Source organism: Manihot esculenta, chromosome 10 (assembly GCF_001659605.2).
Source record: "Manihot esculenta cultivar AM560-2 chromosome 10, M.esculenta_v8, whole genome shotgun sequence".
Classification (NCBI taxonomy): domain Eukaryota; kingdom Viridiplantae; phylum Streptophyta; class Magnoliopsida; order Malpighiales; family Euphorbiaceae; genus Manihot; species Manihot esculenta.
In genome coordinates this window covers 27,635,777-27,663,058 of record NC_035170.2, presented here as the reverse complement: position 1 = coordinate 27,663,058, position 27,282 = coordinate 27,635,777, and the positions used below count along the sequence as shown (strand labels likewise).

The 27,282-nt window shown below is 24.9% G+C and overlaps 2 protein-coding genes and 1 long non-coding RNA gene across 3 annotated transcripts in view; all 3 read right to left on the bottom strand.

The window, feature by feature from the left end:
- LOC122724838 (disease resistance protein At4g27190-like) overlaps positions 1-1,411 on the bottom strand; it is a 5,906-nt gene extending 4,495 nt beyond the window's left edge. The window contains exons 1-2 of the mRNA XM_043960724.1: positions 1,403-1,411; positions 942-996 (exon numbers count right to left, since the gene is read on the bottom strand). Of these exons, the coding sequence (XP_043816659.1) occupies positions 942-996; positions 1,403-1,411 (64 nt within the window). The remainder of the gene's footprint in view (positions 1-941; positions 997-1,402) is intronic.
- Positions 942-27,282, bottom strand: LOC110624301 (proline-rich receptor-like protein kinase PERK15). Its single transcript, XM_043961331.1, has 17 exons — positions 27,115-27,282; positions 26,661-27,044; positions 26,442-26,531; positions 25,775-25,845; positions 21,693-21,745; positions 21,231-21,357; positions 18,521-18,685; positions 18,349-18,403; positions 16,837-17,172; positions 10,518-10,607; positions 10,309-10,367; positions 9,514-9,593; positions 9,208-9,328; positions 7,563-7,730; positions 7,102-7,156; positions 1,403-1,570; positions 942-996 (listed from the first exon to the last, which is right to left on the bottom strand). The coding sequence occupies exons 1-16, from the start codon at positions 27,173-27,175 to the stop codon at positions 1,530-1,532; spliced, it is 1,956 nt and encodes a 651-aa protein (XP_043817266.1). The 5' UTR covers positions 27,176-27,282; the 3' UTR covers positions 942-996; positions 1,403-1,529.
- On the bottom strand, positions 4,233-4,649 carry LOC122724948. Its single transcript, XR_006352394.1, has 2 exons — positions 4,594-4,649; positions 4,233-4,443 (listed from the first exon to the last, which is right to left on the bottom strand). It is a non-coding gene; the product is annotated as an uncharacterized LOC122724948 (long non-coding RNA).

The following is a 27,282-nucleotide window of genomic DNA, read 5'->3' as shown; positions in this document are numbered from 1 at the left end:
TCCCTGTACTCACCGCATTATTTAATTTTTCTATAATAAAAAATTATATGATCTACCAATATCAACGCTATAATAATCACTCATAAATAATAAATAAAATTTAAAATAATTTAATATAAATCTATTTTAAAATTAATTTATTGAGAAAAAATTAATTTACATTCATTAATTATTTTTCTCTTTTTTTTAAAATATTATTCAGATTATTCAATCACTCATAATTTAATTTTACTGGGGTCCACCTCCATTGGTCACTAGTTAAGAGTTTTAAATTTAACACTTAAATTATTATTTATTTCTAATAAGAACTTTACTTAAAACTTTCTAAACAAAATCTTAATAATAGTAGTCTTCCTGTTTTATTTTATTGGAGTTTTAATTAACAATCTAAGTTATACTATATGTTTAATTTGTAATTTATACTATTATAGTATATATATTTGCCATTACTTTTACTATTAATATTTATTTTATTTTATAATAACATTATTATGTTTTTATTAAAAACTAGTGAGATAAAAAATTAGTTTACATCAAAATGATAAAATTAAAATAAAATATAAAGTAAATAATAAAAAATTTAAAATATTATTTTATTTTACATATTAATATAACAAATATATAAATTAAAATTAAACAATAAGAATTCCTACTTTTTTTTAAATGAAAGCAGAGACACAACTATATATTTATAATTTAAAAGCTCAAGATTATAAATAATATGAAATTAAAAATTTTTAATATTATTTTATAAAATTACGATAATAATTAAAATTTTATAAATAATGTGATAGATTAAATTGAATTAAAAAATTTTAAGTTCTTAAATGAATTGATATCACAAAAATGGCAAACCTAACCATTTATATATAAGTTTCATGAGAAACAAACTTCTGGAAATAGATAGTAATTAATTTAAAATGTGGGGAAGTGTTAATTACCTTCCACAGCCCATAATTGCTGATGTGGTATTAATCCTTCAAGGGCTTCAAGTATCTGCATTAATTTCATAGTAGTGATACATTAATTATGTATAATCTCACAGTATGCTTTGAAAAGGTATATATATTCAGTGGATTTGAGATATTTTAAAAATTAGTTAACCAAAAATATTTTTTTTAGTTAATGAAAAAATTAAACCATTTTAAAGAAAATAATTTTTTTTCTTTTTGAGTAAAAAAAGTTATTTTTTGCAAAATTTTATTAATATTTTATATAAAAAATTTTTAATATATTTTATTTTAAAATTAAAATTATATAATAAAAAACAAATTATTTTATCAAAAAATATTTTCTACACGAAAAATAGTTTTGATAAAAAAAACTTTCAGAAAAATATTTTTTGTGCAAATACAGGGAACCTTAATCAAATAAAATCCAAGTATGATAAGTGAATCCATACCTGTCCCATTTTTGGCCGAAGCTTCGAGGATGGAGTATATATGCTAGCAGCTATACAATAAATTATTCGTTCCACTTCACTTTGATCATATTGTCCTTTCAATGTTGAATCAACGAGCCCATCGTAATCAACATTTATTGAATCTCCTTTGATTATTAGAGGTCTCGCCTGAATACGGCAATAATACAACAACCATAATAAAATTTACACAATATCCAATTCAAATCACACTTTTATTTTTTAAAAAATTGAGTCATTTTTAAGCCATTAAAATTATATTCAAACCTAGTCTGATATGATCTAGTAATGCTAGAGTGATCCTGTATCTTTTCATAATTAGCTATTTAGCCCATATTTTCTTTAAACTCTGTTGAAACATTAACTGAAAATGATATTCAATTTTTAATATGGATCAAAATAAGTAAAGCAAGAACTAAATAATATAAATAGTTTTTTTAAAGAATTATTAAAAATCTTTAAAATTATAAGGAGTAAATAATATAAATATTTAAAATTAAAATAAGTTTATTAATATTTTCTTTAATAGAATAGTTAACAAGTTTGATTTAGAAAATGTAGAAATGTTTTCCAAAAACTGAAAAATCAAAGCATTCAGAATTTTTTTAAGGACTCGATTTGGATATTATTTTACGTTAGTTTTTTTGTTTGAAATTATCTTGTTTTGTTTTTTTATCTTTTAGATGGAATAGAAATTTAGTATTGGTATATTGTTGTATAACACTTTTTTATTTATTATTTTGATTTTAATGAATCAAATTAATTGGAAAAATATAGTGATAAATGTAAATGAATTAAAAAATCAAAAAATAGTAAAATTATAATTATTGGGAAATATGGTTAAAGAAAAAGTAGATATTATTATAATCTTTCATAAAAATGGAAAGTCTACCAAAGAAGTCGAGATCAAAATTTGAGATATGCGATTTAAATAAAATGTTATTTCTCTTTCTCGGAAAATAGATGCAATATTATCATTTGCAAGAAGATTAATTGTTGTAAGACTCATATTTTATCTTCATTTAAGATATGTTAATTATTGGTTTTTGGAAGGAGATGAAAACAAGAATTGTTATTGAGATGAAATAGTCATGCTATTTTATTAATTGAAATATGAATATATAGATCCTGTTTTGCAATAATAGTTATTGCAGTAGTTATTAATAATTTTAATTATTCAATGAGCGGTTCATCAAATATTAAAAATAAACTTTATAATTGACTACTTCAACTATTAAAAGCTTGTGTTTGCAGCTGTATAAGACCACAGGTTGAAGGAACACTGAAGGTGCAGCTGATTTTATCATCTAAGCTGAGAATCACCTTGGATTGTTCTATTTCTTGCTTAGTTTAATGTTCATTTCATCCTACATTTTAATATTTATTGTATGCAACTATTTTAATGATTGAGTGATTAAATTATGAAAAACTATTTATTATAAAGTTTGATTAATCACTATTTGAACAACTATCACAGCTAAACAGTTAATAACTAATATTGCCGAACAGTACTATAATACTATATATTTAACTATGATATTGATCTTATTTTAATTAATGAAATGAATATTCGTGCTTTAATACTCTACCTCATGCCTTATTTACATTGTTTGGTATCAGAACTTACCCAATTCACGATATCTTTATTTCTTCTGCCGGTAATAAGCTCTAAAAGGACAACACCAAAAGAATAAATTTCCGATCTATCAAAAATTGATTGAGAATCGGAAATTTTTAGATCTGTATAACTGCATGTTGAAAAATAATAAAATAATCACTTAAGAATATTTCTAGAAATAGAAACTATAAATCTTTGCTAGCTGCACACGTACTTCGTTGTTGTTTTTTTCCCTTTAATCTATTTTGTAGAAGCAGATCACATATAATAACCATGATCAAGGAGCAAAAAGAATATACCAAATTAATAACTTACATGCTAGCTTCTTTTCGATCAGCGGAGATGCGTCTGGGATCAGTTTTTGGAAAAAATTCAGCATGCCAAAAATCAACAATCTGAACAAAAATGATCCAAATAAATCAGTAATTAACTCATTGTGAATCATAACACACTGTTTAATACCACATATATAATTTTGTGCCCTCAATATAATAAAAATGATGGGATTATATATATATATATATATATATATATATATATATATATATATTATAGAGGATGGTATAATTTGCCGTCTAAGCATTTCTTAAATAGGAACATTTATTATATATATTTTAATTAATTTCATACAAATTTCAATATTAATATTTAAGTTAACTGTCGAGCTTATTTGTTATCTTTTCAAATGATACAATTAAAATAAATTTATTAATTCTTGTAGTTTGCTAGTTATTGTTTTTTGTGATATTTTAACTATATTTCAGCAATTAAACATCAATAAATTAAATTGTTTTTTATTGACAAATAAACTAATCACAAAATTCCAAATTACAATTTTAAAATGTAAAATAATAAATAATAAAATTTAAACTCTACTATATTCTGAAATTTATGTAAAAATAAAAAAATAAAAAAAAAGGCGAATGGAGAAATAATACATTGCGATATATGTAAGGTTTCATATAGATAGAATGCCTAAACATATATACGTGTGATGATGAATACATGTAGAGAGAGTGGGCAAATGCCTAAACAAACTATATATGTGTATATAACATTATCAAAACATATATGCAAATGAAATGTTCTATTTTTTATTATTATACCTTTGGTGTAAAGTTCTCGTCTAAAAAAATATCATTTGCCTTAATTTGAGAGTGAGGATCTAAATATAAAAAAATGAGAAAGTGAAAATCTTAAAATAATAGAAAACATGTTAATGACATTAAAAAAGGAACAAAAAGTGAAAATAGATGAAGCCTTAATAGCAAAAAGAAGATAGAAAATTGGTTAATATAGAGTATTAATTACTTACAATGTTCATGTAGATATTCCAAACCTTTTGCAGATTCTATAGCAATTTTCATTCTTGTTGACCACTTCAAGTTTGATCTGCTCTCTGTATCTATGATGCCATTTGATAATTTGTAAAATCACAATCATAGAGTTAGAGCTGCCCAGATATCAATGTATAATAACAATCCAAAGGATTATGTCATGTGGAAGCGTTTCATATATGTGTATCTCAGATTCTCAGAGTACGGAATGGACTCACCACTTAAATGAAATCCCAAAGATTTATTGGGAATAAACTCTAAAACAAGAAATTTAAGGTATCCTTCACAGCAGTAGCCGATCAGCCTAACAAGATTTGGGTGACGAACCTTGCCAACTGCCATAATCTGATTCTCGAATTCTTCTTCCGGCTGTTCGTCAAAATATCTAAGTTTCTTAATAGCAACCATCTCACCGTTTGGAAGGATTCCCTCGTACACATTCCCAAAATCGCCAATGCGAATAAGATTTTTGTTGCTGAAATGATCAGTTGCAAATAGTAGCTCTCCAAATATAAATTTCCTGGGTCCATGTGCTTCAAAATCCTCAGATGAGCCTATGCCAAAACAATTAATAACACAATTATAACTATTAATTTTAAAAATGTATATTATATAATTTAAAATAATGAAGTTATTTTTATAGGCCTTTCCATAGTTAAAAATAATTATCCAATTTATAGTTCAAATATTTTTACTAATAGTTAAAAATTAAAATAATTAAAGGTATTTAGAAATTTTAATTATTCGTCCCTTCCCATATATATAGTTTATAGATATACAAATTTAAAATTATCATTTAAATAATCTTAAAAATTATCTAGTTTTACTATTATTTTAAAAATATAATTTTTTTTGTATTTGATTTCAATATAGTAAAAATTAACAACTACATGTTTATATACGTCTCACAATATTTCATAAAAATAAATTAATTTAGTAAATTCTTTTTAATTATATTTCATAAAATTTAATTAGTTTTGGAATAAAAGTGAAAACATTAATAATTTCTCTTCCCATTATTAATATATAATTTCATTTTTATTAAGAATCCAATTAATATAAAATGAAATTATTATTTTTTAAATTATGATTTTTTAAGTTTTATTTGTAATTTTATTCTTATATTAAGATCTAAGTTATAATATTCTATATAATTTCTCATCATTTCATTTATACTAAGAATCTTATTAATATGAAATATTTTTTTGTAATTTGGATGTAACAAATTAATATTTAATTAATTAAATAATAACTATATTTTAATTGTAAATTATATTTTTGGATTTAATAAATTAATATTTATATTATAGTATGATATTATGATAATATATCAATTTTATTATATTTTTGGATTTAATAAATTAATATTTATATTATAGTATGATATTATGATAATATATCAATTTTCAATAACTAATTTAATATAATCTTTAATTATCATAGTACCACAAAATTACTACAATATTTTACTTCTAATTATAATTAATTTGTATCTTACAAATTTTTTTTTCACTCATAGTGGTGTGTCTCTAAATTTTTTGCAGCAATGGAAAGAAGCTCGTGTCGATTCATCAGTAAGCACCATTGTCGACTCGGCTCGCCCGGTTTGGTCTCCTTCACCGCAAGGTTGGATCAAGGCGAACATTGATGCCTCTTTAAGCTTGCAACGAAGTTCGGTAGGCTTCGGTTGTGTAATCCGGAATGATGATGACAGTTTTATGGCTGCTAGAGCAAGCTCTTTTTATCCAGCTGGATGCAAAGTGTGCTGAAACTATGGCATTTCGGGAAGCATTGAGCTGGATTAAAGAGTGTAGATAGGATCAAGTCCTTTTCAAATTGGATGCTCAGGTACTTGTGATGTCAGTTAATTATGCTTTGTTGGATGATTTATCGTTTTTTGCCCTTTTGGTTCAAGATTGTAAACTGCTTCTATCTAGTTATGAGAAAGCAAAGTGTATTTTTGTTCATAGATCTGCAAATGATGTCGCTCATATTCTAGCAACATCGACTCATTCTGAGTCAGGTCAAAAAGTTTAGGTTGATGTCCCTCCTCTTCATATTGTTTCTCTGTTCTCTTTGAATTAATAAAAAATTTTTCTCCTTTCAAAAAAAAAAAAAATCTTAATAATAGTAGTCTTCCTGTTTTATTTTATTGAAGTTTTAATTAACAATCTAAGTTATACTATATTTTTAATTTGTAATTTATACTATTATAGTATATATATTTGCCATTACTTTTACTATTAATATTTATTTTATTTTATAATAACATTATTATGTTTTTATTAAAAACTAGTGAGATAAAAAATTAGTTTACATCAAAATGATAAAATTAAAATAAAATATAAAGTAAATAATAAAAAATTTAAAATATTATTTTATTTTACATATTAATATAACAAATATATAAATTAAAATTAAACAATAAGAATTCCTACTTTTTTTTAAATGAAAGCAGAGACACAACTATATATTTATAATTTAAAAGCTCAAGATTATAAATAATATGAAATTAAAAATTTTTAATATTATTTTATAAAATTACGATAATAATTAAAATTTTATAAATAATGTGATAGATTAAATTGAATTAAAAAATTTTAAGTTCTTAAATGAATTGATATCACAAAAATGGCAAACCTAACCATTTATATATAAGTTTCATGAGAAACAAACTTCTGGAAATAGATAGTAATTAATTTAAAATGTGGGGAAGTGTTAATTACCTTCCACAGCCCATAATTGCTGATGTGGTATTAATCCTTCAAGGGCTTCAAGTATCTGCATTAATTTCATAGTAGTGATACATTAATTATGTATAATCTCACAGTATGCTTTGAAAAGGTATATATATTCAGTGGATTTGAGATATTTTAAAAATTAGTTAACCAAAAATATTTTTTTTAGTTAATGAAAAAATTAAACCATTTTAAAGAAAATAATTTTTTTTCTTTTTGAGTAAAAAAAGTTATTTTTTGCAAAATTTTATTAATATTTTATATAAAAAATTTTTAATATATTTTATTTTAAAATTAAAATTATATAATAAAAAACAAATTATTTTATCAAAAAATATTTTCTACACGAAAAATAGTTTTGATAAAAAAAACTTTCAGAAAAATATTTTTTGTGCAAATACAGGGAACCTTAATCAAATAAAATCCAAGTATGATAAGTGAATCCATACCTGTCCCATTTTTGGCCGAAGCTTCGAGGATGGAGTATATATGCTAGCAGCTATACAATAAATTATTCGTTCCACTTCACTTTGATCATATTGTCCTTTCAATGTTGAATCAACGAGCCCATCGTAATCAACATTTATTGAATCTCCTTTGATTATTAGAGGTCTCGCCTGAATACGGCAATAATACAACAACCATAATAAAATTTACACAATATCCAATTCAAATCACACTTTTATTTTTTAAAAAATTGAGTCATTTTTAAGCCATTAAAATTATATTCAAACCTAGTCTGATATGATCTAGTAATGCTAGAGTGATCCTGTATCTTTTCATAATTAGCTATTTAGCCCATATTTTCTTTAAACTCTGTTGAAACATTAACTGAAAATGATATTCAATTTTTAATATGGATCAAAATAAGTAAAGCAAGAACTAAATAATATAAATAGTTTTTTTAAAGAATTATTAAAAATCTTTAAAATTATAAGGAGTAAATAATATAAATATTTAAAATTAAAATAAGTTTATTAATATTTTCTTTAATAGAATAGTTAACAAGTTTGATTTAGAAAATGTAGAAATGTTTTCCAAAAACTGAAAAATCAAAGCATTCAGAATTTTTTTAAGGACTCGATTTGGATATTATTTTACGTTAGTTTTTTTGTTTGAAATTATCTTGTTTTGTTTTTTTATCTTTTAGATGGAATAGAAATTTAGTATTGGTATATTGTTGTATAACACTTTTTTATTTATTATTTTGATTTTAATGAATCAAATTAATTGGAAAAATATAGTGATAAATGTAAATGAATTAAAAAATCAAAAAATAGTAAAATTATAATTATTGGGAAATATGGTTAAAGAAAAAGTAGATATTATTATAATCTTTCATAAAAATGGAAAGTCTACCAAAGAAGTCGAGATCAAAATTTGAGATATGCGATTTAAATAAAATGTTATTTCTCTTTCTCGGAAAATAGATGCAATATTATCATTTGCAAGAAGATTAATTGTTGTAAGACTCATATTTTATCTTCATTTAAGATATGTTAATTATTGGTTTTTGGAAGGAGATGAAAACAAGAATTGTTATTGAGATGAAATAGTCATGCTATTTTATTAATTGAAATATGAATATATAGATCCTGTTTTGCAATAATAGTTATTGCAGTAGTTATTAATAATTTTAATTATTCAATGAGCGGTTCATCAAATATTAAAAATAAACTTTATAATTGACTACTTCAACTATTAAAAGCTTGTGTTTGCAGCTGTATAAGACCACAGGTTGAAGGAACACTGAAGGTGCAGCTGATTTTATCATCTAAGCTGAGAATCACCTTGGATTGTTCTATTTCTTGCTTAGTTTAATGTTCATTTCATCCTACATTTTAATATTTATTGTATGCAACTATTTTAATGATTGAGTGATTAAATTATGAAAAACTATTTATTATAAAGTTTGATTAATCACTATTTGAACAACTATCACAGCTAAACAGTTAATAACTAATATTGCCGAACAGTACTATAATACTATATATTTAACTATGATATTGATCTTATTTTAATTAATGAAATGAATATTCGTGCTTTAATACTCTACCTCATGCCTTATTTACATTGTTTGGTATCAGAACTTACCCAATTCACGATATCTTTATTTCTTCTGCCGGTAATAAGCTCTAAAAGGACAACACCAAAAGAATAAATTTCCGATCTATCAAAAATTGATTGAGAATCGGAAATTTTTAGATCTGTATAACTGCATGTTGAAAAATAATAAAATAATCACTTAAGAATATTTCTAGAAATAGAAACTATAAATCTTTGCTAGCTGCACACGTACTTCGTTGTTGTTTTTTTCCCTTTAATCTATTTTGTAGAAGCAGATCACATATAATAACCATGATCAAGGAGCAAAAAGAATATACCAAATTAATAACTTACATGCTAGCTTCTTTTCGATCAGCGGAGATGCGTCTGGGATCAGTTTTTGGAAAAAATTCAGCATGCCAAAAATCAACAATCTGAACAAAAATGATCCAAATAAATCAGTAATTAACTCATTGTGAATCATAACACACTGTTTAATACCACATATATAATTTTGTGCCCTCAATATAATAAAAATGATGGGATTATATATATATATATATATATATATATATATATATATATATATATATTATAGAGGATGGTATAATTTGCCGTCTAAGCATTTCTTAAATAGGAACATTTATTATATATATTTTAATTAATTTCATACAAATTTCAATATTAATATTTAAGTTAACTGTCGAGCTTATTTGTTATCTTTTCAAATGATACAATTAAAATAAATTTATTAATTCTTGTAGTTTGCTAGTTATTGTTTTTTGTGATATTTTAACTATATTTCAGCAATTAAACATCAATAAATTAAATTGTTTTTTATTGACAAATAAACTAATCACAAAATTCCAAATTACAATTTTAAAATGTAAAATAATAAATAATAAAATTTAAACTCTACTATATTCTGAAATTTATGTAAAAATAAAAAAATAAAAAAAAAGGCGAATGGAGAAATAATACATTGCGATATATGTAAGGTTTCATATAGATAGAATGCCTAAACATATATACGTGTGATGATGAATACATGTAGAGAGAGTGGGCAAATGCCTAAACAAACTATATATGTGTATATAACATTATCAAAACATATATGCAAATGAAATGTTCTATTTTTTATTATTATACCTTTGGTGTAAAGTTCTCGTCTAAAAAAATATCATTTGCCTTAATTTGAGAGTGAGGATCTAAATATAAAAAAATGAGAAAGTGAAAATCTTAAAATAATAGAAAACATGTTAATGACATTAAAAAAGGAACAAAAAGTGAAAATAGATGAAGCCTTAATAGCAAAAAGAAGATAGAAAATTGGTTAATATAGAGTATTAATTACTTACAATGTTCATGTAGATATTCCAAACCTTTTGCAGATTCTATAGCAATTTTCATTCTTGTTGACCACTTCAAGTTTGATCTGCTCTCTGTATCTATGATGCCATTTGATAATTTGTAAAATCACAATCATAGAGTTAGAGCTGCCCAGATATCAATGTATAATAACAATCCAAAGGATTATGTCATGTGGAAGCGTTTCATATATGTGTATCTCAGATTCTCAGAGTACGGAATGGACTCACCACTTAAATGAAATCCCAAAGATTTATTGGGAATAAACTCTAAAACAAGAAATTTAAGGTATCCTTCACAGCAGTAGCCGATCAGCCTAACAAGATTTGGGTGACGAACCTTGCCAACTGCCATAATCTGATTCTCGAATTCTTCTTCCGGCTGTTCGTCAAAATATCTAAGTTTCTTAATAGCAACCATCTCACCGTTTGGAAGGATTCCCTCGTACACATTCCCAAAATCGCCAATGCGAATAAGATTTTTGTTGCTGAAATGATCAGTTGCAAATAGTAGCTCTCCAAATATAAATTTCCTGGGTCCATGTGCTTCAAAATCCTCAGATGAGCCTATGCCAAAACAATTAATAACACAATTATAACTATTAATTTTAAAAATGTATATTATATAATTTAAAATAATGAAGTTATTTTTATAGGCCTTTCCATAGTTAAAAATAATTATCCAATTTATAGTTCAAATATTTTTACTAATAGTTAAAAATTAAAATAATTAAAGGTATTTAGAAATTTTAATTATTCGTCCCTTCCCATATATATAGTTTATAGATATACAAATTTAAAATTATCATTTAAATAATCTTAAAAATTATCTAGTTTTACTATTATTTTAAAAATATAATTTTTTTTGTATTTGATTTCAATATAGTAAAAATTAACAACTACATGTTTATATACGTCTCACAATATTTCATAAAAATAAATTAATTTAGTAAATTCTTTTTAATTATATTTCATAAAATTTAATTAGTTTTGGAATAAAAGTGAAAACATTAATAATTTCTCTTCCCATTATTAATATATAATTTCATTTTTATTAAGAATCCAATTAATATAAAATGAAATTATTATTTTTTAAATTATGATTTTTTAAGTTTTATTTGTAATTTTATTCTTATATTAAGATCTAAGTTATAATATTCTATATAATTTCTCATCATTTCATTTATACTAAGAATCTTATTAATATGAAATATTTTTTTGTAATTTGGATGTAACAAATTAATATTTAATTAATTAAATAATAACTATATTTTAATTGTAAATTATATTTTTGGATTTAATAAATTAATATTTATATTATAGTATGATATTATGATAATATATCAATTTTATTATATTTTTGGATTTAATAAATTAATATTTATATTATAGTATGATATTATGATAATATATCAATTTTCAATAACTAATTTAATATAATCTTTAATTATCATAGTACCACAAAATTACTACAATATTTTACTTCTAATTATAATGAATTTGTATCTTACAAATTTTTTTTTCACTCATAGTGGTGTGTCTCTAAATTTTTTGCAGCAATGGAAAGAAGCTCGTGTCGATTTATCAGTAAGCACCATTGTCGACTCGGCTCGCCCGGTTTGGTCTCCTTCACCGCAAGGTTGGATCAAGGCGAACATTGATGCCTCTTTAAGCTTGCAACGAGGTTCGGTAGGCTTCGGTTGTGTAATCCGGAATGATGATGGGAGTTTTATGGCTGCTAGAGCAGGCTCTTTTTATCCAGCTGGATGCAAAGTGTGCTGAAACTATGGCATTTCGGGAAGTATTGAGCTGGATTAAAGAGTGTGGATAGGATCAAGTCCTTTTCAAATTGGATGCTCAGGTACTTGTGATGTCAGTTAATTATGCTTTGTTGGATGATTTATCGTTTTTTGCCCTTTTGGTTCAAGATTGTAAACTGCTTCTATCTAGTTATGAGAAAGCAAAGTGTATTTTTGTTCATAGATCTGCAAATGATGTCGCTCATATTCTAGCAACATCGACTCATTCTGAGTCAGGTCAAAAAGTTTAGGTTGATGTCCCTCCTCTTCATATTGTTTCTCTGTTCTCTTTGAATTAATAAAAAATTTTTCTCCTTTCAAAAAAAAAAAAAATCTTAATAATAGTAGTCTTCCTGTTTTATTTTATTGGAGTTTTAATTAACAATCTAAGTTATACTATATGTTTAATTTGTAATTTATACTATTATAGTATATATATTTGCCATTACTTTTACTATTAACATTTATTTTATTTTATAATAACATTATTATGTTTTTATTAAAAACTAGTGAGATAAAAAATTAGTTTACATCAAAATGATAAAATTAAAATAAAATATAAAGTAAATAATAAAAAATTTAAAATATTATTTTATTTTACATATTAATATAACAAATATATAAATTAAAATTAAACAATAAGAATTCCTACTTTTTTTTAAATGAAAGCGGAGACACAACTATATATTTATAATTTAAAAGTTCAAGATTATAAATAATATGAAATTAAAAATTTTTAATATTATTTTATAAAATTACGATAATAATTAAAATTTTATAAATAATGTGATAGATTAAATTGAATTAAAAAATTTCAAGTTCTTAAATGAATTGATATCACAAAAATGGCAAACCTAACCATTTATATATAATTTTCATGAGAATCAAACTTCTGGAAATAGATAGTAATTAATTTAAAATGTGGGGAAGTGTTAATTACCTTCCACAGCCCATAATTGCTGATGTGGTATTAATCCTTCAAGGGCTTTAAGTATCTGCATTAATTTCATAGTAGTGATACATTAATTATGTATAATCTCACAGTATGCTTTGAAAAGGTATATATATTCAGTGGATTTGAGATATTTTAAAAATTAGTTAACCAAAAATATTTTTTTAGTTAATGAAAAAATTAAACCATTTTAAAGAAAATAATTTTTTTCTTTTTCAGTTAAAAAAGTTATTTTTTGCAAAATTTTATTAATATTTTATATAAAAAGTTTTTAATATATTTTATTTTAAAATTAAAATTAAATAATAAAAAAATAAATTATTTTATCAAAAAATATTTTCTACACGAAAAATAGTTTTGATAAAAAAAAACTTTCAGAAAAATATTTTTTGTGCAAATACAGGGAACCTTAATCAAATAAAATCCAAGTATGATAAGTGAATCCATACCTGTCCCATTTTTGGCCGAAGCTTCGAGGATGGAGTATATATGCTAGCAGCTATACAATAAATTATTCGTTCCACTTCACTTTGATCATATTGTCCTTTCAATGTTGAATCAACGAGCCCATCGTAATCAACATTTATTGAATCTCCTTTGATCATTAGAGGTCTCGCCTGAATATGGCAATAATACAACACAAGCGTAATAAAATTTACACAATATTCAATTCAAATCACACTTTTATTTTTTTAAAAATTGAGTCATTTTTAAGCCATTAATATTATATTCAAATCTAGTCTGATATGATCTAGTAATGCTAGAGTGATCCTGTATCTTTTCATAATTAGCTATTTAGCCTATATTTTCTTTAAACTCTGTCGAAACATTAACTGAAAATGATATTCAATTTTTAATATGGATCAAAATAAGTAAAGCAAGAACTAAATAATATAAATAGTTTTTTTAAAGAATTATTAAAAATCTTTAAAATTATAAGGAGTAAATAATATAAATATTTAAAATTAAAAAAAGTTTATTAATATTTTCTTTAATAGAATAGTTAACAAGTTTGATTTAGAAAATGTAGAAATGTTTTACAAAAACTGAAAAATCAAAGCATTCAGAATTTTTTTTAGGACTCGATTTGGATATTATTTTAAGTTAGTTTTTTTTGTTTGAAATTATCTTGTTTTGTTTTTTTATCTTTTAGATGGAATAGAAATTTAGTATTGGTATATTGTTGTATAACACTTTTTTATTTATTATTTTGATTTTAATGAATCAAATTAATTGGGAAAATATAGTGATAAATGTAAATGAATTAAAAAATTAAAGAATAATAAAATTATAATTATTGGAAAATATGGTTAAAGAAAAAGTAGATATTATTATAATCTTTCATAAAAATGGAAAGTCTATCAAAGAAGTCGAGATCAAAACTTGAGATATGCGATTTAAATAAAATGTTATTTCACTTTCTCGGAAAATAAATTCAATATTATCATTTGCAAGAAGATTAATTGTGGTAAGACTCATATGTTATCTTCATTTAAGGTATGTTAATTATTGGTTTTTGGAAGGAGATGACAACAAGAATTGTGATTGAGATGAAATAGTCATGCTATTTTATTAATTGAAATATGAATATATAGGTCCTGTTTTGCAATAATAGTTATTGCAGTAGTTATTAATTATTGTAGTAGCAGATAATTATTCAATTAGCGGTTAATCAAATATTAAAAATAACCTTTATAATTGACTACTTCAACTATTAAAAGCTTGTGTTTGCAGCCGTATAAGACTGTAGGTTGAAGGAACACTGAAGGCTGCAGCTGATTTTATCATCTAAGCTGAGAATCACCTTGGATTGTTCTATTTCTTGCTTAGTTTAATGTTCATTTCATCCTACATTTTAATATTTATTGTATGCAACTATTTTAATGATTGAGTGATTAAATTATGAAAAACTATTTATTATAAAGTTTGATTAATCACTATTTGAGCAACTATCACAGCTAAACAGTTAATAACTAATATTGCCGAACAGTACTATAATACTATATATTTAACTATGATATTGATCTTATTTTAATTAATGAAATGAGTATTCGTGCTTTAATACTCTACCTCATGCCTTATTTACATTGTTTGGTATCAGAACTTACCCAATTCACGATATCTTTATTTCTTCTGCCGGTAATAAGCTCTAAAAGGACAACACCAAAAGAATAAATTTCCGATCTATCAAAAATTGATTGAGAATCGGAAATTTTTAGATCTGTATAACTGCATGTTGAAAAATAATAAAATAATCACTTAAGAATATTTCTAGAAATAGAAACTATAAATCTTTGCTAGCTGCACACGTACTTCGTTGTTGTTTTTTTCCCTTTAATCTATTTTGTAGAAGCAGATCACATATAATAACCATGATCAAGGAGCATAAAGAATATACCAAATTAATAACTTACATGCTAGCTTCTTTTCGATCAGCGGAGATGCGTCTGGGATCAGTTTTTGGAAAAAATTCAGCATGCCAAAAATCAACAATCTGAACAAAAATGATCCAAATAAATCAGTAATTAACTCATTGTGAATCATAACACACTGTTTAATACCACATATATAATTTTGTGCCCTCAATATAATAAAAATGATGGGATTATATATATATATATATATATATATATATATTATAGAGGATGGTATAATTTGCCGTCTAAGCATTTCTTAAATAGGAACATTTATTATATATATTTTAATTAATTTCATACAAATTTCAATATTAATATTTAAGTTAACTGTCGAGCTTATTTGTTATAAATAAATTCATTAATTCTTGTAGTTTGCTAGTTATTGTTTTTTGTGATATTTTAACTATATTTCAGCAATTAAACATCGATAAATTATTATTTTTTTATTTACAAATAAACTAATCACAAAATTCCAAGTTACAGTTTTAAAATGTAAAATAAAAAATAATAAAATTTAAACTCTATTATATTATGAAATTTATGCAAAAATTAAAAAAAAAGGCCAATGGAGAAATAATACATTGGGACATATGTAAGGTTTCATATAGGTAGAATGCCTAAACAAACAACTATATATGTGTATATAACATTATCAAAACATATATGCACATGAAATGTTCTATTTTTTATTATCATACCTTTGGTGTAAAGTTCTCGTCTAAAAAAATATCATCTGCCTTAATTTGAGAGTGACGATTTAAATATAAAAAATGAGAAAGTAAAAATCTTAAAATAATAGAAAACATGTTAATGACATTAAAAAGGAACAAAAAATGAAAATAGATGAAGCCTTAATAGCAAAAAGAGGATAGAAAATTGGTTAATATAGAGTATTAATTACTTACAATGTTCTAGATATTCCAAACCTTTTGCAGATTCTATAGCAATTTTCATTCTTGTTGACCACTTCAAGTTTGATCTGCTCTCTGTATCTATGATGCCATTTGATAATTTGTAAAATCACAATCATAGAGTTAGAGCTGCCCAGATATCAATGTATAATAACAATCCAAAGGATTATGTCATGTGGAAGCGTTTCATATATGTGTATCTCAGATTCTCAGGGTACGGAATGGACTCACCACTTAAATGAAATCCCAAAGATTTATTGGGAATAAACTCTAAAACAAGCAATTTATCGTATTCTTCACAGCAGTAGCCGATCAGGCTAACAAGATTTCGGTGACGAACCATGCCAACTGCCATAATCTGATTCTCGAATTCTTCCTTCAGCAGTCCGTCAACATATGTAAGTTTCTTAATAGCAACCATCTCACCGTTTGGAAGGATTCCCTTGTACACATTCCCAAAATGGCCAATGCCAATAACATTTTCGTTGGAGAAATGACATGTTGCAATTGCTAGCTCTTCAAATGTAAATTTCCTGGGTCCATGTGCTTCAAAATCCTCAGATGAGCCTATGCCAAAACAATGAATAACACAATTATAAATATTAATTTTAAAAATGTATATTATATAATTTAAAATAATGAAGTTATTTTTATAGGCCTTTCCATAGTTAAAAATAATTATCCAATTTATAGTTCAAATATATTTACTAATAGTTAAAAATTAAAGTAATTAAAGGCATTTAGAAATTTTAATTATTCGTCCCTTCCCATATATATAGGTTATAGATATATAAATTTAAAATTATCATTTAAATAATCTTAAAAATTATCTAGTTTTACTATTATTTTAAAAATATAATTTTTTTTGTATTTGATTTCAATATAGTAAAAATTAACAACTACATGTTTATATACGTCTCACAATATTTCATAAAAATAAATTAATTTAGTAAATTCTTTTTAATTATATTTCATAAAATTTAATTAGTTTTGGAATAAAAGTGAAAACATTAATAATTTCTCTTCCCATTATTAATATATAATTTCATTTTTATTAAGAATCCAATTAATATAAAATGAAATTATTATTTTTTAAATTATGATTTTTTAAGTTTTATTTGTAATTTTATTCTTATATTAAGATCTAAGTTATAATATTCTATATAATTTCTCATCATTTCATTTAGACTAAGAATCTTATTAATATGAAATATTTTTTTGTAATTTGGATGTAACAAATTAATATTTAATTAATTAAATAATAACTATATTTTAATTGTAAATTATATTTTTGGATTTAATAAATTAATGTTTATATTATAGTATGATATTATGATAATATATCAATTTTCAATAACTAATTTAATATAATCTTTAATTACATAGTACCACATAATTACTACAATATTTTACTTCTAATTATAATTAAAAATTTTCACTCATAGTTCATTATTCGTAAAGTGGTATATTAAAATTATTAAATAGCTATGTGCGAAGCAATGAGTATTCCCACCTTTAAAATGAAAAAGCAGAGTCACAACTATATATTCATAATTTAAAAAATTTCAAATTATAAATAGTATGAAATCTTATAAAATTATGATAATAATTAAAAATTTATAAATTATCCGATAGATCAAATTGAATAAAAAAAATTTTAAGATATATATATATATATATGAATGATTGCCATGAGAATCAAACTTCTGGAAATAAATAGTAATTGTGGAAAAAGTTAATTACCATACTCAATCCATAATTCCTTGTGTGATATTACTCCTTCGAGGGCTTTAAGTATCTGCATTAATTTCATAGTAATGATACATTAATTACATATAATCTCACAGAATGCTTTGAAATTAAAGAAAAATAATTTTTAATCAAATAAAATTAAGTCCGATAAGAGAATTCATACCTGTCTCATTCTTGGCCGAAGCTTCCATGGCCTATAAACGCTAGCAGCTATACAATAAATTATTCGTTCCATCTCACTTTGATCATACTCTCCTTTCAATGTGGAATCAACAAGACTATTGTAATCCACATTTATTGAACCTCTTTTGATTATTAGAGGCCTCGCCTGAATGTTGTCGCGTTTGTTATTGTTATAGTAGAAATAAATTTAAAGTACACATAACAATAATAATAGTATTCCTTAGAAATTGGAATGAAACATTTATGTAGATCAATTTAATTTTATCAAAAAATATGTTCTTATTAAGTGACATAAAAAATCAAACATGGAAGGTTTCATTCTTTTAATATAACCCTTAAACTCTATATATGTTCTAAAGTCTAACCAACTGCGGAAAAGTGATAATAGAGGAAAGTGAGAAAAAAATTTTGATTATGCTCTTTAAAGTCTCTCATTTAATCAAGTGTGTAGAGTATTTTGCTTCTGCAGCCAAAGCTACATATTTAATAGACATATTTTTGACTTGGTGGTGCTGTAATTTTTTATCCATTATTGCTTCACTCTTTTCTTCTTTCCATTCTTTATTCATGTATAAATACTTGTTTTTGTTCCTCCGCTGCATATTAGCAAAAAGCAAGTATTATTGTTATAAACTTTTCTTTCTTCAGTTAATTGTTCCTCCGTTGCATATAAGCAAAAAGCAAGTATTATTGTCAAACTTTTCTTTCTTCGGTTAAAATTACATATCACTCACTCACCTAATAAATCAAATTTGAGTTTTCACTTCCTAACTTCCTACTAAAAACCATATATATTGTAATAGTAATCCTTTTTCTCATAAAAGGAAAGAGTGATTTTGTACTTTTTTTTCATAATTAACTATTTAGCCTATATTTTTCTTTAATAAAAAAAAAACCTCCATTGGAACATTATTTTATTTTGTAAACTTAAACCCTTTAATCTTTCCATTGAATTTCCATCAATGAAATAATATTCAATTTATTTTAATAAAAAAATTGATTTTAACAGTAAGGCTAGAAAGTTTAATTTTAGAAAATACAGGAATGTTTTAGACCTCCGTTTGTTTATGAAAAAAGATTTGTATTTAAAAAATATTTTTTATGAAAAATATTTTAGACTTCTGTTTGTTTATGAAAAATAATTTATATTTAAAAAATATTTTTTATGAAAAATAATTTGTATTTAAAAAATATTTTTTATGAAAAATATTTTTTATGTAAAATATTTTTGTGACTTCTTCTATTCAAAATATTAGAAAATTTTCTATGTAAAATATTAGCAAATTTATATGTAGAGGCCTTAATAAGGAATTTAAAGTGTGAAAAATAATTTTTTTTTTTTAAAAAAAAGTTTTTTTTTTTTTGAAATGGCATTTTTTTTTTTCTTTAAATATTTTTCATTAATTAAATTTCTGAATGTTTCAAATGTCAGAAAATATAGAAAAATACACAGAACTTTAATTAATGAAAGTTGCATTCATATTTTTCTTTTAGGGACATGTTTGTTTATTTATTTACGTCCTTTTATTTGTATTTGTAACTTTTGTGATTTATGTATTTAATAGTATTTTGACTCTTATTTCATCTTAATTCGAAGGTTTCAACATTATATATAATAATATAATTAATAGAATATTTCACTTTTATCCGTGGTATAACAAATAGTATATAGTGAGTAACTCTTGTATTGTGGAGAGTGCTTTTGCCCATCATAATATAATACAATGCTGTCCCATAAAAGAGACGGACTTTACCAATGTCGTTAAAGGGTGAACTGCATTAAACTTTTGTAATAAATGATTTTACTGTATACAATGAAAAATAGATATATATAATATAGTCTTCTGTTGAAATTGTGAACTACATTAAAATTATATTTTATTTTTATTATTTATGATTAATTATAACGACATAATTAATGTAATGTATGAGTATTTGTACTTGATTCTATAATTTATGCCTTATTATTACTTCTATTAGACCTCTCAAAGTTTCATTTTAAATCATGGATCGCTGGACTAAAAAGTCAAACTTAATATGGAAAGATAGACTGTGGTTATGAAAGGATTCTTATGCATTAATTACAGATGTTATTTAAAATACATCTTTAATACCTTGATAGATAATCTTAATATTTTTAGAATTAATTTTCTGTAAAGCTATAGATGCACATTCTTTGATTAAGTTAGAATTGTGCGACCCCAAATCTGAAATTACTTTTATAAAATTCGATATCTATTTTAGTTAAATTCCTGGTTTGATTTAATTAGTCTTGCCTGATTTAAATTTAATTAATTTAGCACACAAATTATATTTTCATTAGTTTAAATAGTTTTTTCATACATAATTTTATAAACTAAACTCAAATTCCTCCCGAGACAAAAGTTAGAATGGCTAGAAAAAATGTCTATTATATATAATACTTTAAAGTGAATATATAGTTAACATAATTAAATTAAATTATTACTAATATCTGAAAGTGACGTAAAGTTATTAAAATTAAATTAATGGAATAAAATTGGAAACATTGGAAAACGTTTGTAGTTTTTGTTCTCTTACACCTTTAATAGAACATATTAAATATATGAAATTTTTTGTTGAGAAGACTAAACCTGAACTAACTTCCATTATTTATTTATTAAATAAAAAAGGAATGAAATGAAAATATACAGACAGACTTAGAGCCTTACCCATTTCACGATATATTCATCTTCGTAAATCTTTCTTCCAGTGATAAGCTCCAAAAGTGTGACACCAAAAGAATAAATATCCAATTCAGAAATTTTTTCAAGATCAGAAATGTTTGAATCTACGTAACTGCATGTTGAAACATAATAGAAGAATCACTCGAGAATTTTTCTACAAATAAAAATTAAAAATCTTTGCAAGCCATAAATGCACAAATATTTTATTGGTGGACAATTCTTACCAAGTCAATATCTAAGATTCATAGTTTAAATATATAAATTTTTATGTGAATTCTATTATTATTTTAGATTATAAATTTATGTAGATCTAATTTAAATAAATTTTATTCTCACTTTTTAATATTTATTTTTATCTATTTTGTAGAAGCATATCACATATAATAACTATGATCTAACGGCAAAAATAATAATAATAATAATAAATATATCAAATTGATGTCTTACATGCGAGCTGCATCATACCCTTCTAAAAGAATAGCAAGCCCAAAATCAGCAACCTGAACAAAAGTTATCCAAGTAAATTATTAAGATTAATTTATGGCAAAATAAATGCTTACACCAACGTATTAATTGAGATTAATCTATTGAAGGCTTAAATTCAAATTGTAACTCATTTAACATTTAAACTCATAAAAATCATAATCATTAAACATAAATTAATTATATTATTAATGATTTATCAAAAAATATTAAAAGTTAATGGTACATATTGTTTATTATCTTCTAAATTTTATTGATTATACTCTAAATTTTCATAAAATGGTTAAATTACTTTTATGTAACTTTTTCAATTTATTAAAGTTCAAAAAACAGTACAATTAATAATATGTGTCTAACTTTAACTTTTTTTTTAAATAAATCATTGAAATATAGCTAACTTGCTGTTAATTGTTATAATTTTTATAAATTTAAGTCTCAAATAAATTATAATTTTAGCTCAGTCATTCAATGGATTAATCTCAACTAACTTAGAAATATAAGTATATATTCAGCCATTAATTTATTGTGAATAGTAACACTATACATAGTAGGTCCTGCCACATGTATGCTTAGAGTGGAACAAAATAATTTCGTTAAAAAAAATTTTAATGAATTCCTGCATAATTTTCAATGATTTTTATTTCTTTTAAAATGAATTTTTTAAGTTAAAAAAATAGAACTTCATTTTAAATAAAAAAATTGATAAAAAAATCAAGTATATTGAATTTCTACAAAATCTTTGATTTTTAAAGGAATAAAATTTTTATACTCTAAAAATTAACATGAATCGGTATCCATCATCCGAGCTTGATATTTGTTGTTTAGTTTGGTACTTGTCACCTAGATCGATATTTGTCTTTTGGCTAAGTACTCATCATCCACATCAATATTTATCATAGTCAACTTTGGTACTTGTCGCCCGAGCTCAATACGTATCACTTAGACTCAACATTTGTTATTCAATTAGTCACTCAATTCACTCGAGTATTAAACCTTCGAATGACTCCACCTAGTCATCTGAGTAAATAAGCAACTAGCCGTTATTGACCAATGATAATGTCTAAGATATCCCATTGTTTTTGTATTTATAGGAATGATCATCTTTTTACACCACATAAATAAGGATCTAATACATTTCATATACACATTTCTCTAATACAAACACTCATACTCTATTGTTTATTAATCTCTTATTAACTTAAATGTCGAAATAGTTGTCATTAGGCGCCATCTACGCCATACTCTTCTTTCTCTTCTACACAGATCGATTATTTAGAACCACTTGGACATTCGATACCTAAACCATATATATTATTTGTTCCATTGTTAAAAGCCTAATAATTTCTCTTGGAATTTTCTTAGAATTGGCACTATTTTATTGATCCTCTATTGAATATTTCTTACTTATTTTTAGTATTAAATCTGAATTAATGACTGATACCTCATAAAATACCATCAATAGGCAACAATAGGAAATGGACCCAATGCACCTCTCTTGGCAAAGGAAGCACAGTTAACAACTATGACTTATTTTTAGTATTAAATCTGAATTAATGACTGATACCTCATAAAATAACATCAATAGGCAACAATAGAAAATGGACCCAATGCACCTCTCTTGGCAAAGGAAGCACAGTTAACAACTATGACTAACTCTCTTGGCAAAGGAAGCACAGTTAATAACTATGACTAACGAGCAAGTCGTTCAGTACGTTCGGAGGCTTCAAGCGATTGTTGAATAGTAAGCCCCGTGATCAAGCAATGACTCGAGTTAAACTCTAACAAGGTTATTGTGTCAAACGGAAAAAAAAGAATAAGTTTAAGATATCGACTCTAGATATGTATGATGGGACAACTAATCTTAGGAGTTATATTTAACCATGCAACTCCAAAAATACGAATGACGTTATTCTGTATTGGGTATTCCCATCGAATCTAATTGGGTTGTCAAAAATGGTAATCGATATTTGCCATCAAGTACCATCAAGTTTTATCCATAATTTTATAACTTGTATTCCTTCCGAGCAATTTTCATTTGATTTTTGAAATATCCATCAAAAAGAGGATCAGTCTTTAAGGACTTAAATTTCACATTTCGAGACAATGCAGATAAAAGACTTAAATTAAAAAAAAAAAGCCTATGAAGCCTCAAAGAAAGGTACAAGAAATATCAAGGTTATGGACATTGATCAAGAATCTATCTACTTACTACATACTAGTATCTTATGAGAAAGACTCAGAAGTACCTTTGTTAGATGATGAAATACAAGCATTTCGTGAAGATAAAAAGCTAATCAGTCTAAGATGAGAAGGCTACATAGGAGGGATTATGGATGAAGTGACAGAAGAGTATCATAGTAAATAATGGAATATTTTCACAGCAACACAAGTGCAAGTTAAGGGCCATAAAGTGAAGATTCACCAAACCTATTCTGGTGTTAGTTCCAAAATTTAATAATGCCATGAGGTAAAGATTTGTCAGGCTTATTCCATGTATTAGTCTAAAACTATTATGATAATGCTACAAGGCAGTGATCTTCCATGCTATTTATGAATGATAGTCCCAAAAAAAAGTTATCCTCACAAATGTGCTTGGTAGCAATAACCTTGGATGATAGTCCCAAATCTAAAATAATTATTCTGATATATGTAAAGAAAAAAAAGTATCCTCACAAGTGTGCTTGGTAGCAATAACCTTGTCATCTTTTAGGAGGATGAGCTTGTCCACAAAAAGACATGACCATAAATAAGCATGGCGACATTTGATAGGACTCCATATTTGTCACCCAAGCTCCACACTTGTCATTTGACTCAGTACTCATCACCCGAGTCGATGCTTATTATTTAGCTCAATACTCGTCCTCTCGAGTTGATACTCTTTGTTTGGCTCGATACTTGTCATCCGGATTGATACTCTTTGGTTAGCTCTATACTCGTCACCTGGGTTGATACTTGTCATTTAGTTAATTTAGCTACTTTTCACCCAGGCTCGACATTTATCACTCAAACTTGGTATCTATCACCCCGACTCTATACTTATCACCTAGACTTGATACGTATCACTCAGACTCAATATTGGTCATTTGATTAGTTAGCTGGGTATTGAACCTTCGGATGGCTCGCTTGGCCATACCTGAGTAAATAAGCAACTAGCCATTATGGACCAATCAGCCTTACATTAATGGTAATAGCTACGATATTCTATTATTTCCATATTTGTAGTAACAGTTATATAATTAGAAATGCATATCTCTAATATAAATTCTCAAGTATCTCTACACTCTCTTGTTTATTGATCTCTTACTGACTTGAATATTAGAATGGCTATCATCAGACACCATTAATACCTCACTCTTCTTCTACTATGTAAATTAACTATTCAATATCACGTGGACATCTAATCCCTAAACTGCATCATTCATGAACTTGTATAGTTTTCCCACTATATTTTAAAGGATGCTATAAAGATGCCCTAAGCATTCCCTGAGCTTGCTTTAACATTAAATTACGAGCTTCCCATAAAAAATTGTTTCCCTATCATTTTTTATTTCATAATAGGGTACCGCTATTAATCTCAAATTTATGTGCATGGGACTGAAATTAGTATATTTGTTATACACATTTTTATCAATTTTACACAAATTTTGATATGGAGCTAATATGTTATTATCGTTTTAATTGATACCAATTAAAATAAATTTATTAATTCTGGATTTTGATAGTGATTGTTTTTGTGATTAACTACATTTCAGCAATTAAAGCTCAATAAATTAAAATTTTTATTTACAAATAAACTAAATCACAAAATTCCAAGTTACATTTGCAAAATGTAAAATTGAAAATTCTAAACTTTAAACACTATTATATTCTTAAATTTACGCAGAAAATAAAGTTTGTTTTAAATAGAAATAAAAAAATAGAAAAAACAAATAGAAAAATAATATATAATTAATGATAAGGTTACATATATGTAGAATGCATGAATGCCTTAACAATTATATATATATATATATATATATATATATAAAAAATAGAAAACGTCATACCTTTGGTTCAAAATTGCGGTCTAAAAGAATATTATCTGATTTAATGCCTCCATGGATAATTTTGGGTTCACCTAAATATAAAGTAAAAAATCTTAAAACTCTGGAAAAAAAGTCTTAAAACAGAAAATAGCTTAATAACATTATCCTTTTATTTGGATCTATGAAAAATAAAGAGGAAAGAAAATAAGTTAAGGAAAATTGATTGATATTTTTCTCTTCGTTGGAAAGAGAGGAAATAAAAAGAAGGAAAATAGTTTTACTTTCCCTTGTTATTTTATCTTCAAAATTGTAGAGAAAATATCAATTTTTTTTTAAAAAAATGTAATTTATATATCAAAGTTATAAAATTACCCTTTGGAGTTTTTTTTTCTTTTTAACATATAGGATAAAATTGTAAGTGAACTATACTTTTTTCCCTATATTTTTTTATCTTCCAGGATAAGGTAAAATAACTTTATTTTTATTTATTTTTATCTATTTTTTTATTCAAATAAAAACAAAAAATAATAATAAAGAGAAAATACTTTTTATTTTCCATTATTTATTTCCCTTCCTAAAATTTTTCACAAACATAGTGTAAAAGAGGAAGAGAAAATGAAAATGGATGAAGCCTTAATTGCAAAAGAGAATAGCAAGCATCTGTTAATATAGATTATTAATTACTTACAGTATTCGTGTAGATATTTCAATCCTTTTGCAGAGCCTATAGCAATTTTCATCCTTTTTGACCACTTCAACTTTGATCTTCTCTCTGCATCTATGATTCCATTTTATCATTTGTAAAATCACAATCATATAGTTAGAGCTTCCCAGATACCAATATATAATAACAATCCAAAGGATTATGTGGAAGGGTTTCGTTTATATGTGCATCGAAAGGACTCACCTCTTAGATGAAATCTCAAAGATCTGTTGGGAACAAACTCTAAAACAAGCAATCTATCGTATTCTTCACAGCAGTAGCCAATCAGACTAACAAGATGTCGGTGACGCGCCATGCCGATTACATTAATCCGATTCTCAAATTCCTCTATATGCTGTCCATCCCCCGTATAATAAAGTTTCTTAACAGCGAAATCACCAATTGGAAGGCATCCCCTGTAGACAATACCAAAAGTACCACCGCCAAGACATACCGAGTTGGAGAAACTATTTGTTGCCTCTGCTAGTTCTGAATAACTAAATTTCCGGAGTGTATCTGCTTGAAAATTCTCAGATGAGGTAGATTCAGTCAGATCTGTGTGCTGTGATGGAGATACTGATTGCTTTTCTGCGAAAATTCGATCCATCAAGTGAGAGGAGAAAGAAAACGTATATGAAAAAGCAAGTTCTACCATTACCTCCTGGGGCAGATGGGCTATTTGACTCAGTACTGGCCATCTTGTCTTCGGCTATATTCATCAAAAGTTTTTGAGTTTCGCTAAGCTATGACCATTACAAGGGAAAGAACACAGCGGTCGGAGATGTTTAGAGAGAGAGAAAGAGAGAGAGGGGGGTTTAGTGCGGAC

Excerpts from the sequence above, each read along its gene's own strand:
- LOC110624301 (XM_043961331.1), bottom strand. The coding sequence starts at position 27,175 with ATGAATATAGCCGAAGACAAGATGGCCAGTACTGAGTCAAATAGCCCA. Across the intron at positions 10,608-16,836 it reads TTTGGGATTTCATTTAAGTG|ATACAGAGAGCAGATCAAAC; the intron begins GTGAGTCCATTC and ends ATGGCATCATAG. Across the intron at positions 7,157-7,562 it reads TTCGGCCAAAAATGGGACAG|ATACTTGAAGCCCTTGAAGG; the intron begins GTATGGATTCAC and ends AAATTAATGCAG.